This window comes from Triticum aestivum, chromosome 4D, assembly GCF_018294505.1.
Source record: "Triticum aestivum cultivar Chinese Spring chromosome 4D, IWGSC CS RefSeq v2.1, whole genome shotgun sequence".
In the NCBI taxonomy this organism is placed as follows: Eukaryota; Viridiplantae; Streptophyta; class Magnoliopsida; order Poales; family Poaceae; genus Triticum; species Triticum aestivum.
This window is the reverse complement of record NC_057805.1, coordinates 499544109-499561937: the sequence shown is the minus strand read 5'-3', so window position 1 is coordinate 499561937 and position 17829 is coordinate 499544109. Positions and strand designations below refer to the sequence as shown.

The window sequence follows — 17829 nt, the reverse complement described above, 5'->3', positions numbered from 1 at the left end:
TGCTTGCTTGATTAGCAAAACAATATGCATCCCACTATGCCATTGCTAATCAACCCAGCCGATTAAGACATGCGAGGAGAATGGGAGGAATTGCATTTGGATTTTGGAGGATTGCGAGGAGAATCGGGAGTGCGGGTCCGGTTGGATCCTTTTCTCCCGCGTTTTCGTGAGTCGAGAAGATGATAATACAATTATACCAATCTGCGCGTGCGCTTGTGTCTGTCCGCACACGAACACGACTTGCTCGCCGGATCCTCCTCATCCACTCCCTCTTCTCCGGGCATTTGCATTTGTTTGTTCTGCCAGTGACTTTGTCAGTCAAGCGCACCGCACTCTCTCAAGACTGCGCTTGGTTAGGCAACAACATTATTACCAGTTGGCATGTAGTATACTAGAACTAATCATGAACAAAAACACCACTGTACTAGGTGCATTTTGAGTTGAAATGCAGATACTGGTACAGTACAGGACTACTGATCATGGATCAGCGGTACCGGCTCACGTTATAAATGGTACTTACTAGTAGATCAGTGCCGCACGGCGACGCGACGGACGCGGGGAAAGGATGGATGCCGTCCGAATTGAAGCCGTCTCGAGCCCTTCACCATTGCCACTGCAGTACGCATACGCAGAGGGACGGGACAGCAGCGCGCGCGGCGCCGGCCACAGCAGGTTACGTTACGCGCGCCGCAGTCTGCTCTCCCTTCCCCTGACGCAACAGCCACTATTCAAACTCTGCCGTTTCGAAACTGCTCCATACTCCATACAAAGTCAAGTTAAACAAGAAGGTGAAAGTCAGACTCCACTGGCTACCCTACTACGTATTTTTACTGCTTATCTTCGCATGGTACTAATCACTCGCTGTCGCTGGAACTTGGTACTGTACTAAACGAGCAGCTGTGGTACGGACTACGGAGTGATACCAGGTCGTGCGGCACAGTGAGGGAGCGAGTGTCAGGGACCGCACGTGCACTGTGGAGCGGTGGTGGTACAATCTGAATCTGATCGATGGGCTCATCAATTCGTTCGTACACGTACTACTGTGCTGGGGAAAACCCTATTTTAGTCGGGGGAGTTGCAATGTTTGTGACGGGTCGGTAGCTCTGAGTGGGAGAGAGGGAAACGAGCCTGCAGATGGGACGTGCCGGGAGGAGGAGGAGGACCAAAGCCAAAGCCAAAGTGAGACGCATCACCACACATGAACGAACCTGGATGCAGTAGCTGTAGCAGGCAGGCACACACATGCAGCAGCAGAGTTGGATCAGGTTCAGACGCTCCTGGTCCAGATCGTGCGGTTCCATTTCCTGTCACCGCGACTTGTCTATTCTTGTCCATGCTGGCGCATATACTGACTGCTGTTTTAGCTGAACTAAAACGGCTTCTCCTCTGCTTTACATGATTCTAAAAATGCTGGATAGGGAAGAAACTGAATATGAATATGCACGCGCAAAGAGGATTGGAAAACGGGTGAATTTTGCAGACTTTGGCGGGTGTTTGGGTTCATCGGAATAGGAAAAACACATGAATCTTACTCAACGGAGCCAAACAGCATAAAAAACGTACGATTAGCATGCCATTATGCCACTAAGGACGTCAGTCTCGTTCTTCGCACATAGAAATTTGAAGAAAAGGAAAAGGGCTAAACGGACTGTAAAATTCATGTGTTTTTCCTTTGAAATCGAGACCAAAAAATATTCTCTTTATTTTTCCTTTGCGGCATTCCTTCGAACTGGCTTGAATACTGCCATCATAGGAAAAAAAAATCCATTTCTATGTGTTTTCTCCGCTCTTCCTTTGAACCAAAGGAGACCTAAACTGTTCCATGTCGAATGCCGTACACGCAATGCAGTTAACCTGAAATTTGGCTATCGACCCAACTTCCAGAAGCTGCCTCCAAACTCCATGACAACAACACTTTAGTGGATGTTCGCTTTTTCTATGCAGTCATGAACTCCTTCAGGAGACAAGACCATGTTTTCTGGTTGTAGAAGGCACGACATTTAGGGGAACAGACTATATACTAGCACTAATATATATAGGAGTAGTTGACAACGAGGACATACGCAGCTAAACAGCCACAAACTCGCTCCGACAGAGATGCCTAATCATTTGACGGTGGAGAAGCATAAGTGCATAGCTAAACAGGATAAGGAATGTATGCTACTAGGTGGGTTAGGTTCATGTAATTGTGCAATCACTTGATGATTGGCCACGTAGGACTCTGACTAAGCGGGCGCATGTGCAAATGGATGTAGTGTAGAGGCTTAATTTGCTCGGCTGTCAGGTTAAAAAAACTAATCTGAACAGCTAATCTCCATGCAGTCTGATGCCAACCGGAGGTTGAAATTTAAAAGAGAGTGCTAGGGTTCAGAAGATAGGCCGTCGGTGTTGCGTAATGGAGCCAAAGGCTAGGCCGGGCCGCTACGTCGCTCAAAGCATTCCCTTGATGGCGATCTTGCGTGCGTGTAAGTCCAAAGTTAGGAGCTCAAAGCGTTCCCTTGATAGCGATTTCCCAACAGCTGCCGCACTAACGATTGTGTACTTGTGGGGCTCATTCTCTGTCTGGAGATTTGCCAGGACCGTTTCGTAAACATATGTAAGAAATACAGTATGAAGAAGAAATAAGCGTTGCGTGATTTCCATCTTTTTCATTTGTGTTTACTTTCCGGTCAATTTTTATTAGCTTAAAATTCAGTATCAAGAGGATATATAATGCAAAATGAGGCACACCTAACCTCTCCATAGATAAGATGCACAAGGACTAAACCAAGAGTCTGACACAAATAAAGAAAAGGACATATTGACAACCATGAAGTCACATTTTTTGACCAAGGGTGAATTTTTTCGACGAGGTTCTTTGACATTAACGCCTTCGGGAAGGGAGCGACGCTCAAGCACCGCTCGCGGATCCAACCACCCAAAGGCAGATTCTAAGTTTTCATCCTGAAGAATCAGTCCAGACATATCCAAGCAATCAACAAGCTAACAACATAAAAACATCGTTATTGCTAGATATAACCAACTCGGATTAGACCTAGGCTTTCACCCGGAGCTCAAGACCAGGTGCCCAAGTAGCACCACCATCAATGCTACTCAGGTGTTGTCGCCACCACCTTTCTGTAATCCCAGCAGCTACATGTGATGTGCGATAGCCACCGCTGCACAACCATCCCTCTGTGTCAAGGTGTCACGAAGTGAAACCGGATCTGGAGAGGGAAACCCCCGCGAAGATCTTTCGATGGCCAGCGCAATCCGCGGGCAGGTCGCCGTCACACACCAGAGTTGTAACGACAACGACCAACACCGACGGCGGAGCACATTACCACCGACTACCACCTCATCGGAGAGAGATCTCCCAGGCCCGTGGACCCCCAAGGGACGACATTGCCAGAACTAGAGAACCCACTGGCAGCGCCTGCAGGAGGTCCATGCATGCCCAGATCGGACACGGCTGAGCAGCGCTGCCACGCCCCAGACTACCACCGTCGCAGCTGTGGGCTAGGTCACCACCCATACGTCATTTGCCGCATGGGGAGAGGACCGCAACACGTCACCATGAATTTCATGTTCCAAGCCGCCGTCGCCCCACATAATGCGACCATCACCATCGAGAAGACCCCACCACCGTTTGGTAGTAGGGCCCGTAGCCACTGAGGCGCAAGCCGGCGACAGCGGCGGGAGGAGGATCCACGTCATGGTTGGCTGGGGCGACCCTAGGTTTAGCCCCTTGCGTCGCCTGGAAAGCGCTTTAGGGCTGTACGGACGATTTTGTTTCCTAAATGAGTATCCAACAATAAAGTCATATGAAAACGATTATGCATAGTCAAAGGAGGTGGTGGAACGATCCGGAGATAATGTTGTCACCCATATTGAGCAAAAACCTGGCCACTCACTTCAACCACGTACACACCACCTTGAAGAGCAGTTGGAACAATGTTTAGTGAGCACATCCCATGTACGAAGCTAGTGCATACAATGGATGCCCTAAATACCTGAAGATAATTTTCTATTAAACACAATGAGACGCACGGATTACTACGGGCATCAGGCGCCCGCGCTAGGTTTCCCTCCCCGCGCTGCCACCCGCGAGGCGGCCGGCGAGGGCCTCCAGATCCGCTCGCCGCGAGCCTCCCCCCTCCTCCCTCCTCCCTTGCCGCTGCCAGGGGGCTCAACCGGGCGAAGCCCGACCGGCGCCGGCGGCGGGGGGGCCTGCTCTTCCCCCGGCGCGACGGGGCGGCGCGGGCCGCTTCTTCGGGTGCGGGCGCGGTGCTGACGCGGGGCACCGCGGCGTGGCGGGCGTGGCGCGGCGTGGCCGGCTGCGGGTGGTGTGCGCCTCGCCGTGGCGGCCGGTTCCGTCCGGCAGGCGGCGCGGGCTGCGGGCGGCATGGGCGGCGGCTGGGGTCCGGCTTCGGGCCCCCGGCGGCTGCGTTGGTTCCTCTCCGTCGCGGGCGTGCGGTGGTGGTGCGGCTCGGCCGGTGGCGGTCCGGCGACCTGGTGGTGGTGGCCGGCGGCACACGTGGTGGTGGTGCTTCCACTTGGTGGCTCTCTGTGCAGGGAGGCAGGGGAGCGGCTTGGACAGGGGAGGCGGCGTCGATGGCGTGCCGGCTGCAGCGCGAAGGCGGGAACTTTACGGGCCTCGGAGATCCCGGCCGGGCCTGTGCGGCCACGGGCCTGGTATGTTCCTGCTATTGCGTCCGGTCAGCTACTGTCTTCGACGGTGGAGGTGGGGCCCTCCCTCGTGCCGACGGTGCGGCTGCCCTAGTCCCGGCTCCTCTCCTCCTTTTGTGCGGACCATGCTTCACGGTGCCGTGGTGAGACGGCGTGAGAAGCTTCGTGACCGGGTTGGCGCAGGGTGAGGGTCTGTTTGGTGGCGAGCTCTGGAGTGCCTGAGGTGGAGGTTGGGATCGGGAGAAATCCCTGTTGGCTTGGCCGACACTGACGCGATGGCACTTGTGGGTACCGCCCGACCTTCCTGAAGGGCGTCGGGGCTACCCTTCCTCTCTCCTCACAGCGTACCGGGGGAAACTCTTGGCAGCAGCGTCGCCATCGCCGCGTCCCTTCTTGGAGGTGCTGATTGGTACAGGCGCTTCGGAGGCTCGGAGCTTGGTGGGCGATCTCCGGTGGGTGCGGCGGCCACGAGGCTTCTTCGTTTTTCTGCCGATCCGCCGTTGTTGGCATTAGTTTCTCTTGTATTTTCTCTTTCTTTTCTTTTGGGCGTGATTGTGCTGCTTCCGCCCCAGCACCTATCGTTGGATGTATCGGTTGGTTGTTTTGTATACAAAGCGGGGGGAAACCCTTTTTCGGTATTAAACACAATATCGTTTCCTATAAAACTAAAGCGACCATAATAAGACAGATGCTCAGACACTTATAAGCGTGCTAAACCTATATGGTATTCCATCAAGTCAATGACTACATATATATCGACAACACTTGAGGGAGGATATAAATTGGATGCTATTTGGATTGCTAGCCACGTAGAACGTGTGAACTTACATAGGAAGAAGAGGTCTCTGATTGTCTCATCATAAGTAAAAATACTACACTTCTGGCTTCCATGCCAATTGAGGACGAGGTTGCCTTTAGTTAGCATAACTCTTCTCCAAAGATACCACATGAAGATCTTGACTTTTAGTTGTATTTTTCATTTCCGATTTTTCTTTTTGCATTGGGATCTCTGACTGCATAAGAGCATGATACATAGAGTCGACTGTGAAGGACCTTGATGTAATTAGATTCCGGCAACCCGTCTTTATGCCAGGTTAACTGAATACAAATGGGTTAAGAGATGAGACCATAACATAAGATGGAGACCAATGAAATCCCGCCCAAATGATACATCCGACAGGGAAGAGCTGAGCACATGTGCAAGAGTGTCATTCTTATAGCAACCAATCCCCCTCTCTAGTCGGCTCGAACAAGACAAGTCAGGAGTGCCAAATAGGATTACGCCATAAAGTAGAGGTGGGAGTGGAGAAAAGGATGTGTGAGAGTACTGTTGTTGCAGAAACCCATTCGCCACATTAGCCGTATTGTATCGATCCCATTAGCCAGTTATTAGATCACTTCATTTCAATCCAGATGGACTGGCCCCCACATTATCTCCGCTACAGTTCCCATCGACATCACGCTCTCTAGCCTACAAAAATCTTCACCCCTCTGTGCAGAAACACCATCAATAAATAGACCCTTTCCAGATGATTCAGATCTCAAAACATCGAAACTCTGAGATCCTGCCCCTGTGATAGCACAAGATGCCACATTGAGAGTCTTAAATCATAAGCGTGTGGAGCAACTTATGCCCAAAAACATGCAACCGAATCAATTTATTTGTAGTCGGAAACCATAGGCAAGTCTCTATGACTTTGGGAAGATGAAGCTTTGAGCACAAGCATCTCATGTGCATGTTTGTTTCTAATTCGTTCTCAACATTTTCTGTTCCATTTATGTGCAGTTCAAAATGATAGTTTTTCCTCGAGTTGTGTGTTTTCCATTATTAGTTATCGTAAGAGAGCACCAATGCACACTCTATATAGCTCGTCTCACATTGTAATATGTCAAAGCATTATCTGATTCCAAAGTAGTCATGCATTATTCATCCAAGATCAAACGCACGGAAGCTCACATGATGTGCATCGTTTCTGCCATTTCATCCTCCTTTGCCCACTTGATCAAAATCTCAAAATTTCCAAGAGAAAATAAAGATCTCTCACCTCTAATACCCAAAATGCTCGTATCAGTTTTGTTTTTGAAGGTGTAGATGATCTAAGAATTTCGAATTTTATATCAGGGAAATAACCACAAAACATGCCCGCAAATCAAATCACTTACGTTCCCTACACTAGTCTAAACCACATTGGATGTTGATTCTATACGTCGGTACTGACATGGACATCAAGCCAGTGCCAGGGCTGGCCCTGTGAGGGGGGCAGGGGGCGGCCGCCCCGGGTCCCCTCCCAGATGTATGCTATGCAGCGGGTAGGCTACGGTCATACTGCTTGTGCTAAGAAAAAAAGGCCGATGGGCATGGCCCAGGATCTCTGCGCCACGTGGTCCATGAGGCGAGGAGGAGGCCCTGGAGGTGACAGAGGTCGCCGTGGAGGACGGCAAGGCGGCCGTGGTGGAGGAAACAGAGGGACACCAAGAGATGATGAGGAATACTTCGGGAATGATGAGGATTATGTAGCTGGGCTGCAACCAAGCATGGATGATATGTCTGTGGATGACCCAAGTAGGAAGAGGGCTGACAGGGAGGACTCAGGAAAAAGCGATTTGTTGAAGGAAAAGCAGAAGGGAGAGCAAAATGCGTTAGCACTCGCCATCGTCCCGGTGGGCGCTGGCATGGTCAGTCCTCCCCCGATCAGAGACCCGAAGCGTTCAAGGACAGAAGGTGATGAAAGGGACAGCTCAAGCATCCCGGTGAAGAACTTGGCGGGCTCCTTCGAGGACCGCCGCCGGGCCCAATGAGTACTTTCTGTTGGAACTGCCGTGGTGTGGGCAACACCGCGACAGTCCAAGAACTTCGCGATTTCGCGAGGAAGCTTGCCCCTACCCTTTTATGTATTGTTGAAACTCAGATAGGAGGATCTAGGGTAGAGAATTTAGCTGGCACTTTGGGATATGATAATGCGTATGCCGTTGATAGCGAAGGCAGAAGTGGTGGAATTGGTCTCTTTTGGAACAATGGAATAAAGATTGATATTTTGGGTTATTCTTGTTATCATCTGGATGTGTCTGTAGAGGAAGAAGGTCATGATGCTTGGAGAATGACGTGTGTATATGACGAGGCTCAAACACACCTGAGATATCGGACTTGGGATGTTCTAAAGAACACCAGCACATCTAGCTCTCTACCCTGGTTGTGCATAGGGGACTTCAACGAGGTTTTACGCGCAAGTGAACATGTCGGAATTGGGATGAGGAGTAATACTCAAATACAAGCTTTCAAGGAAACAGTTGATATATGCATGCTGCTTGACATCGGATACAAAGGCAGGCCTTGGACATTTGAAAAGAGAGTGGTTGGAGGGACATATACTAGATGCAGACTAGATCGTGCGCTGGCCAATGCTCCATGGATGGCTCAGTTTGCATCTGGTGGATGATCCGGCTGAATTGAGGGCAATGGCGAATGCTTTTTACCAGAATCTGTATACGTCAGAAGGAGTGCAAGGAATACAGCAGGTTATTGATCATGTACCTAGAAAGGCGACCGATGCCATGAATGCAGATTTGTGTGCACCTTACACTAGCGATGAGGTAAAGACATCGCTTTTTTAGATGTTTCCCACAAAAGCACCTGGCCCAGATGGCTTCCCTGCCTTGTTCTATCAGAAGCATTGGGATGTATGCGGAGAGGATGTGACGAAAATGGTTCTCAGAATTGTTAAAGGGGAGGAGAGCCCGGAGTGTATCAATGACACAGTGTTAGTGCTGATCCCCAAGGTGACTAATCCCAACCTTCTCTCACAGTTCAGACCGATTAGCTTATCCAATATGCTCTATAAGATTGCATCGAAGGTAGTTGCAAACAGACTAAAGCTTGTTCTACCGGACATCGTCTCAGAGGAGCGATCTGCGTTTGTGCCAGGCAGACTAATCACAGATAACATAATATGTGCCTATGAATGCTTACATTTTATGAAGAGAAGCAGGTCAAAAAATAACAGCTTCTGTGCTTTGAAGCTGGATATGATGAAGGCCTATGATAGGTTGGAGTGGTCTTATTTGAAGGCTATAATGGAGAAATTGGGGTTTGCAACAAGTTGGATTGACACAGTAATGGCTATGGTTTCTTCAGTTTCTTTTTCGGTGTTGTTTAATGGAGAAAGACTCGAGCGTTTTTATCCATCAAGAGGTATTCGGCAGGGAGATCCTATCTCACCTTACCTATTTTTTATCGCAGCAGAGGGCCTTTCGTGCCTCCTGAAATCTAGTTCTCAGTCATCCTTACTCACAGGTATTAAAGTGGCGCCAACGGCCCTGGCCGCGAACCACCTTTTATTTGCGGATGATAGCTTCTTGCTTTTCAAGGCTAGTGTTGAGGTTGCAGACAGAGTTCCAAACCTACTGAATATATATTGCAATGCTTCGGATCAGAAAATAAATACTGAAAAATCATCAATTTTCTTCAGTAAAGGATGCCCACAGGGAATTAGAGACGGAGTGAAAACCCATTTGAACATTCATAATGAGTCCCTCAATGAACGATATCTTGGAATGCCGACAGATGTGGGTCAGTCAAACAATGGCACATTTAAATACTTGCGTGATAGAGTTTGGGAGAAAGTGAAAGGGTGGATGCAGAAGCTTTTGTCGGCGGCAGAGAAGGAAATCCTCATTAAATCAGTAGCACAAGCAATACCAGTATTCTCCATGTCTTGTTTCAGGCTGCCAAGGGGACTTTGTGACAATATCACATCTATGATTCGTCAGTTCTGGTGGGGCAGCAGAAGGGGGAAACGCAAACCAGCTTGGGTAGCGTGGGATATCATGACTAAACCAAAGCACATGGGAGGAATGGGGTTTAGGGACTTGGAGATTTTCAACTTAGCATTGCTCTCGAGACAGGCGTGGAAACTATTGAATGAGACCGAATCATTGAGTGCGAGGCTGCTGAAGGCTGCTTACTATCCAGAAGTATCACTACTTCAAGCAGAATTGGGGTCGCATCCGTCTCAGATTTGGCGTGCGATTTTAGAGGGTAGAGATGTGTTGGCTCAAGGTGTGATTAGAAGTATTGGTGACAGAGCCTCTACCAGGATCTGGGACCATAACTGGATCCCACGAGCAAGCTACAAGAGACCAATCACGTCGTTGGTTCCAGCCCCACCACAAATGGTGTCGGAGCTTATTGAGACGGCTACGGCCTCATGGAGAGAGGGGATGATTCGAGCAGTGTTCACTGAGTTCGATGCGGAAGAAATCCTGAAAATACCTCTATGCACAAGACGAATCGATGATTTCTAGTCCTGGGGAGAAGAACCTCGGGGAAATTTTTCAGTAGGGTCTGCATACCGCATGCTAGTTCAGACTAAATATGATAGAGAAGGATGGCTTGAAGAACGAGAGACGCCATCTACCAGTGAGGGGTATAGCAAGGAATGGAAAGCCATCTGGAAGGTTGAGGTACCAAGCAAAATCAAGGTTTTTCTATGGCGACTTGCTCGCCACTCTATACCCTCGGGTGACGTGTTATGCAGGAGGAACATGGCGACGACAGGGGCATGCAGGCTGTGCGGGTCACCCGACTCTTGGAGACATGCACTGCTGAACTGTCCGATGGTGCGATGCACTTGGGCGCTTTCTTCGGAGGCCATTCTGGACCAGCTGAGTTCTCAACAACAAGTGTGCCCCAAGTTGTGGTTATTCGCGATGATGGGAGCTTTAAAACCTGATGATTTTATAACATTCTCAGTATCACTATGGGCCATGTGGGGAGCAAGATGGAAAGCATTGTATGAAGGCCTGTTTAAGTCGCCCCAAACGACGCATGGGTTCATCAACTCCTATATATTTGAATTTCAGGTCATAGCCCCAACGAGAGCAGGATCAGGGGGTGAAACCCCGCACCACCCGGCCTGGATCGCTCCTCCTGAAGGATATGCAAAGCTGGACGTGGATGCGGCTGTTGGACGCGGGAGCCGATATGGAGCTGTTGCGGCAATCTGCAGGGACCAAGATGGTAGTTCTCTCGGGGCTTCGACTCTTATCTTCAAACATATTACAAATCCTGCTACACTAGAATCTTTGGCGGTAAGAGAAGGCCTTGATCTTGCGGCAGATTTAAACATATCAAAGGTGCAGGCCGCTACAGATTGCAAGGGTGTGGCTTCTGAGATCGGCAGGAGGAGTACTGCGGCACACGGACCAGTGGTCAGGGAGATCGAGTTACAAGCTTCTTCTTTTATTTCTTGTAACGTAGTTCATCAGTCTAGCAGCTCAAATTTTGATGCTCACAACTTAGCAAAGCATGCTTTAACTCTGAGTGCTGGCCGCCATGTTCGGTTAAGCCAGTGCGATGGCATTTTATTCGTCCCTGTAAACATTGTGACGACATAATAAAGCTTTGCGAGGTGGTAAAAAAAGCTATTGATTCCTTTGCGTAGAAAAAGGAAAGCGACCGAGTCCTTCCTATTCGGCTATTCCATACGCAGATGCAGCGAGCTAGCGATCCCCAACTGCTGCCGCTGACAACCATATTGTTCGCGACTTTGCTCTCTCCTAATTCCGACGATCGTCAGTTCGTCGTTTAGCCGAGCCAGCGATCCCATCTCAGGCCGCCAACCACCATAATGTTGGCGAGTTCGCGCTCCCTCTCTCCTATAATTCTTTTTTTAGAGAGAAGGCACAACCTGAGCCCGAGCAGGGTTCGAGCATAGCCCGGTTTTGAATTAATAAAGCCATCAACCGGCCAGGATTACAACGACAACAGACCAAACAACAAGGAAAGAAAAAGAAAGCAGGGATGCAACCCTGAAACGGCCAATACAAGGAGTGAAAGGAAAGCACAGACGCAACGAACATAAAAGAAGGCTACAGCTTGAAGATCTAAGTTCTTGAGGGGAGTCGAAAGGGAACGACTTGCACCCGAAGCCAACAAGATTGAAAGCCACCACCACGGGGCCAAGTCTTCACGCACAGGCTTGAGGGATGCGGCGCCGTCGACAAGGAGGAACTTGCTCCCCAGAGCAAGTTCGACATATATGTCAGGCCGGCGGAGGCAATGGGCACGACCACCCCAGCAAGCAACATCGAACACAAGCTGCCGCCCACAATTGAAGCAAGTCGTTGACGCAAGGCAAGGACCAGGGGCGTCCCACGAAGGCACGACATTGATTGAGCAACACGGCCACCATGAAGAACCAGAGCTCGCCACGACCACCATCTCAGAACCACCGTCACGTCCTAGTCGCCGAAGAGAGGACCACTATCCCCTCTCGCCCAGGCCGTGGGCGTCGATCCGCCGGACAGACAGGACCACACGAGGGAGAGCACGGCGGCCATAGGAGGGAACAGGGTCATCCATGGGAAGAGTCACCACCGGAAGGAGAAGACGCCGCCACCGGGAGCACCCGAAGCACGCAGGAGCCTACCCGCCTCCCCACAGACCCAAAGCGACGCCTTCAAGAAGGTAACGACGCCGCTATGGCGCCGCCGCCGCCCAAACCAAAGTTGTGGGCTTTCACCCGGGTGCAGGGGAAGGGGGAGGAGGGGGAGGTGAACCTCAACGCTGCCTTCAAGAAGGAGAGCAGCGCCCAAGGCGCCGCCGACGAGGTGGCCGCCGCCGCCGCCGGAGGCCAAGGGGCTACCCGCCTCTCCTATAATTCCGATCGTCAGTTTGTTGTCTCGTCGATTTCAGTTCCCAGACCCCCGATCGCGAGACGCTAGTCAATACGCCACACTGCTGTCCTCTTCCATCTTCAGGCACACACAGGTAAATCGCCGATTTGACCAATCCGAGGTATCATATTATCATTTCCTTATCTCTACCCTACATGATTTATTGCTTGAACCATTCAACATTTGATGTAGTTTTTCCCAGCATTATGTGTTACTCCCTCCATCCCAAAATAAGGTTCCTTGATTTAGACACTTATTTCGGGACAAAGAGAATACTATTTATGTTGTGCAGAAAGTATGCATGGTAGCGATAAAAGGAAAATGAAAAGGTGTGGATGATTTCATACAATTACAGAGGGAGATATTCACAAAATTTTCAGTTGAAAAACTATCAAAGAACTATTTGAGTTAGCCTCCTCACCCCAGCCTGAAACTTCGTCTTGTCGTCCTCCTTAAGCAACCCTGCCCAATATAATATAAACGAGCAAGCGGTGAAGACAGCCTCCAGGGGAGTACGAGCATTATCATGGGGCTTCATGGGGCCTATTGCCCCCCTACTCTATGAAAACTCTTGAGTGTACACCTAATTATTAGGCTTAAACATAAAAAAATATTCAGAGTTAATGCATAACTTATCTTTTTCATTCTCTCAACTCTGATTAGCCCCCTCAAGAATCTTTTTCGTGGGTTTAGGTCCATGTAATTGTGCAATCGCTTGATGATTGGCCACGTAAGACGTTGACTAAACGTGTACTCCACGTCGATCGGTCCGCGGGTGCTCGTAATTTGCTTGGCTGTCAGATTAGAAGCTAATCTGAATAACAATCCACGTCCTTGCTGATGCCGACGGGGAGTTGAAACTTACAAGAGTACCAGCTAGCGAGCTGGTTCAAAATATAGGCCTATTGGTGTTGCATAATGGAACCAAGGTCGACCACTGTCTCGCTCGTGATACCGACCTTGCGTGCATGTAAGTCCAATGTTAGGAGCCTCGAAGCATTCCCTAGACATGGGGTGTGGGGGGGGGGGGGGGGTAGGGGGTGGGGTAGTAGTCTGAGGAAGGCAATGCATTGCTTAATTTTCATCCCTGTCATTCCTGCTTTTCTTCTGCGCGGGGGGGGGGGGGGGGGGGGGGGTGGTCTCTCATTCCTGCTAAACAAACTAGTCAGGTTCATACATGAACCTGCATGAAAAAATTCCCAAATTAGGCATGAATGTAGCCACCGGGTTGTTCTAATCAAAACGGTCCATTGCCATCTATCACATGCTCTCGGTGGATCTACCTCCATGGGTTTTAACATTGTAAATGACGGCTACTGCCTCAGTCGCCTGGGATCAAGTGAGTCGCCCGACTGAGCTTGGGGGATGAGGCATACACAATTTGAAATTTCTCAATGGTGCCCTTGAAATCGGATGGTGGTGGCCAGAGAAAGTGGCCTGATCAGAGCTTGGTCGGGGCTCTCGATGTTGATCCCTGCGAAAGTGCTTAACCTCTTTCTGGCAACCAAAAGATGTGTCGTTGGCAATGGCTATGGCGCCTCATTCTGATACTGACAGATGTGTCAACAACAGGAGCCCCGTGGAAATTGCACCTGATCTGCACCCTTTAGGTTGGGCCCATGGTGCCATGATCCGTTCGGTCGTGGAGGCAAGAGTTCATAATCAGTAGAATGTGTCCGTGATGAACAGGAAAGTGCTTGCTGGCCATGTTCATTCAGTAAAACGCAGTCAATTGCTGAATTCTTAACCCGTTGCCACGGAATTCAGATGACTTGCCTCCTGTTCATCAATGATCTTGTCTTTGCCAGAACTGATGAGAATAATCTTTACCAACGGACACTTACACCAAACGGTGCTTAGTCGTCCCGACCGGCCTACATGATGTTTTTCCTTGGCATGGAGGAGAGACACTATGCGGAGCATCTCTGTTTTACTGTCGGTTGGTAATGTGTTAATCGTTGCTTTACATCAGATCGCCTCCAAGTGGAGGCCTGGTCCATTTTCTAGTTTGCCCTTTCTGCAATCAGCTCCCTGAATCCATTAGGGCCTCTTTGATTCGTAGGATTTTGAAAACGTAGGAATAGAAAAAGTATAGGATTGGAGTGGCATGCCCACTTGAATCCTATAGGATTAGCAATGAGTGTTTGATGGCACAGGAAAAACAAAGAAACTATAGAAAAAGGTTGGAGTGGATGTTAAATTTCCTATGAAATGTAGTACAAAAGATTCCATAGGAAAAGTTCCTACGGGATTCAATCCTATGAATCAAAGGACCAACATAGGAGAAAATCCTAAGGATTTCAATCCTCTAGAAATCCTATAAAATTTCTTTGAATCAAAGGAGCCCTTATCTGTTGCCATCCAGAGGGATTGCTTCCATGGTTCTACACCTATGGGCATAGCGACTGGTGCTCCTTCATGTTGCGTGTCCCGCCCAGAAAGAAACAAGAGCTGCTGCTCGTGGTGATTTCAGATTTAGGAAACTTATATGTCTTAGGGCAACACTAGCCGGTCCCTTATAACCGGTTAGAGTAATAAAAAGCGGTTTTACTCCTCTAAACAGGACTAGCTGATCCCTTATTTGTCGTAAGGGTATAAAATTGTACCCCTCACCCATAAAATCTCGTTATATTTACTCCGCCACTCGGCGGCTGACTAAAAGCCGCACCTCTTCTTCACTGCCCCCCTCCCGTCCAGCACCGCAACTGTGCCAGCGCTGCCCCTCCCACCCCCCGTCGGGGACACTCAGTAGGCTCCGCCGCTATCCCCTTCTGCTTGGATTTGCGCCGCCTCGTCTCGTGGCCGGCAGAAAAGCGGTGGATCTGCGGCTGCTGCCATCGCCGCCGGATTTGGCGATTTCGGCCGCCTGGGGCTGCGCCTTGCCATGGATTGGTCGAGAAGCGGACCGCACATCCCCGACAACCCCTCCACACCGCATGCAGGTACCGGCTCCTCCTCTAGCCACTCAAATCTCTCCCATCGAAGGTTCGCGGGCAAATACACGCCCGACTGTCGCCCGGGCTCGGTGCTGGCATAGTGCCTGCTCGCGGCAGGTGGTGCGCCGAGTTTCTACCACGCCGCAACATCCCAGATGATGTTCTTCAGATGCACAAACGATGGGGTATGTGCTTGTTTTGATTCGGTTCTTCACCGGATTCGTCGCAATTTTGGCAGCTAATTGTTGCTCATCTATGTGTGTAGAATGATGGATGCAAGTTTTGGTATTGTGAAGAAGAATACATCGATCTATTAATAGCATGAAAATTACTAAATGTTCGTGCACTCGTTGCTAGAATTAGGGTAGAGATGAGACTAGACATGAGATTAGAGATCAAATTAGATGCGAAGCAACATCTACTTCTTTAGAATCGAAGAAGAATGAAGTGTTGAAGATCGAGAATCTGCAGGTCAAGGATGAAGACATAGAGAAGATATTAGTCCAACTAGTGGGAGCAGTTAGGGAAGTTGAAAATCTTCTAAAATATCTAATTGTGGTTCTTATTTTCTTTGGTCTTGTTCTCGTGGCGAAGAATTGGTGAATTATGTACTCCAATGTCGTTGAATGGAATAAATAAGTAGAGAAATATGTTTCGGTGGCCGAATATGTAATGCAAATGAACTTTTTTTACTCCACTAAGTTTAGGGGATCAGTTAGAAACGACCAAAACTTAGTGGTTTACTCCACTAAGGTTTACTTTGCCGTTTTACTTCTCTATATTTAGGGAATCCGTTAGAGTTGTCCTTATGGTTAGAATGGAATTCCTGGGTACCAAAGTAGGTTGCCGTTCTTCAACTTTTTTGGGGGGGCGGTAGTGGCTGCAAGCACATCCGGCCATTGCTGCCGGCAGCGTTCGCGATCAACTAGAGCCCAATTTATCGCACGGTGACACCTTTGGTCTTTTTTTTTTTGCGAAACAAGAGCACGGTGGTACCTTTGGTCTCGTCTCCAGAGCTCATAGTCCCCGCATAGGGGCGGGGGATAGCGAGCCAACGTGCACCCCGCAGTGTTTGAGAGCTGGGGCCATGTCACGTGTTGAGAAAAAGTTTGCAATTTTTATTAATAAATAAATAAATAATTTGAATTCAGCTTCGAGAAATGAAAATATGTGCATGTTTGTGAGTGAGAAAATATTCGTCAGAAATTTTAGAAAAAAATTCACCGCATATTTACAAAAATATTTATGACGTATTTGAAAAAATGTTGATCATGTACTTAAAAAAATGTTAATCACATATTTGAAAAATGTTAATAGTGTATTAAAAATGTTCGTTGATATCTAATTTTTTTTGTTATGTATTTGAAATAATTTTGCACATAATAAAAAAATGTTAGTCGAGTATTTGGAAAACGTGGATAGTGTATTGAAACATGTTCGTCCTGTATCACAAAAATGTTCAGCTCATACTGTAAAAAATGTTCGTCGTGTATTTTAAAAAGGTCATGAATATAAAAAAAATAAAAGGGAACATACCGAACATAAAAAAATAATGAAAAAAAGAATAGTGTAAAATGAAATGAAATTAACCGATAGAAATCGGGAAGAAAAAGACAGGAAGGATATTTTTTTTTTGTGAAGAAAACCAAAATGGGAAAAAGAAATATAAAATGAAAATAAAATCGGCAGCCCAACAGCTGGCCGGCACAGAGAGCTCCTCAGTGCTGTGCATTTGCTCGGGGGAATAGGATTTGCCTTTGGTCTCGCAGTGCTGAATTGCATAGGAGGCAGGCAGGAACTGGACACTTTTATTCATTCAGGCAAGGAACAAGACGGACAGCTTACAAGCATCGCAACGGTTTATAAGTATCTGGCACAGACTTGTGCAACTATATATAGCACAACACAACTACTCATTCTCCAAGTGCAAAAGCAGCTGCGTCAAAGGTATCGGAGAGACCGGTGCCGGTCTTGAAGGTGACCTTACCAGGGGCCGTCACGCTCTCAACATACACCTCCACCACGCTGAGCCACAGGAACAGCTCCTTGGTCTTCACGCCGGCGATCTTCCTCAGCCTTCCCGGCTCCACGAAGGCCGTCACCTCGCCGGCGTACGACACCGTCTGCTTCACCTTCTTGAACGTGTGCTCCGTCTTCTTCCTCTGCAGCAGCCACATGAAGCCGGCCGCGCGGTTGTACCCAAACTCCTCCATGTCCTCCAGGGGCAGCAGGCCCGTGGGGAGGCCCAGCTCCTCCAGCACCTCCACGCACTTCTTCCTGCACATGGCGTCGTCGCCGCGGAATATCTCCGCACCCACACGGTGGCTCTCGACGGCTTGGGATGCCATGTCAGGTGATGCTATATTTTCTGTAACGCGGTGTTGACGATCTTGCGAAATGGAAGAGCTGCCTAGCCGTGAGTGATGGAATGCGATATGCCAGGCCAAGGTATATATAGCTAGCTACATGTAGTAGTAGATGCGAGAAAGCTTCAATGTTGATCACCGTCTATAAGAGTATTTTCTGTTTGAGAGCTACAGATTGGTGATTT

The 17829-nt window shown here is 48.9% G+C and overlaps 1 protein-coding gene across 1 annotated transcript; it reads right to left on the bottom strand.

Moving 5' to 3' along the window:
• Window positions 1–17074: 17074 nt before the first annotated feature.
• LOC123100585 (uncharacterized) lies at window positions 17075–17679 on the bottom strand. The gene has a single exon (XM_044522493.1). It carries the CDS (start codon window positions 17624–17626, stop codon window positions 17192–17194), a length of 435 nt encoding a protein of 144 aa, XP_044378428.1. The 5' UTR covers window positions 17627–17679; the 3' UTR covers window positions 17075–17191.
• Between the last annotated feature and the right edge of the window lie 150 nt (window positions 17680–17829).

Coding starts and splice junctions, on each gene's coding strand:
- LOC123100585 (XM_044522493.1), bottom strand. CDS start 17,626: ATGGCATCCCAAGCCGTCGAGAGCCACCGTGTGGGTGCGGAGATATTC.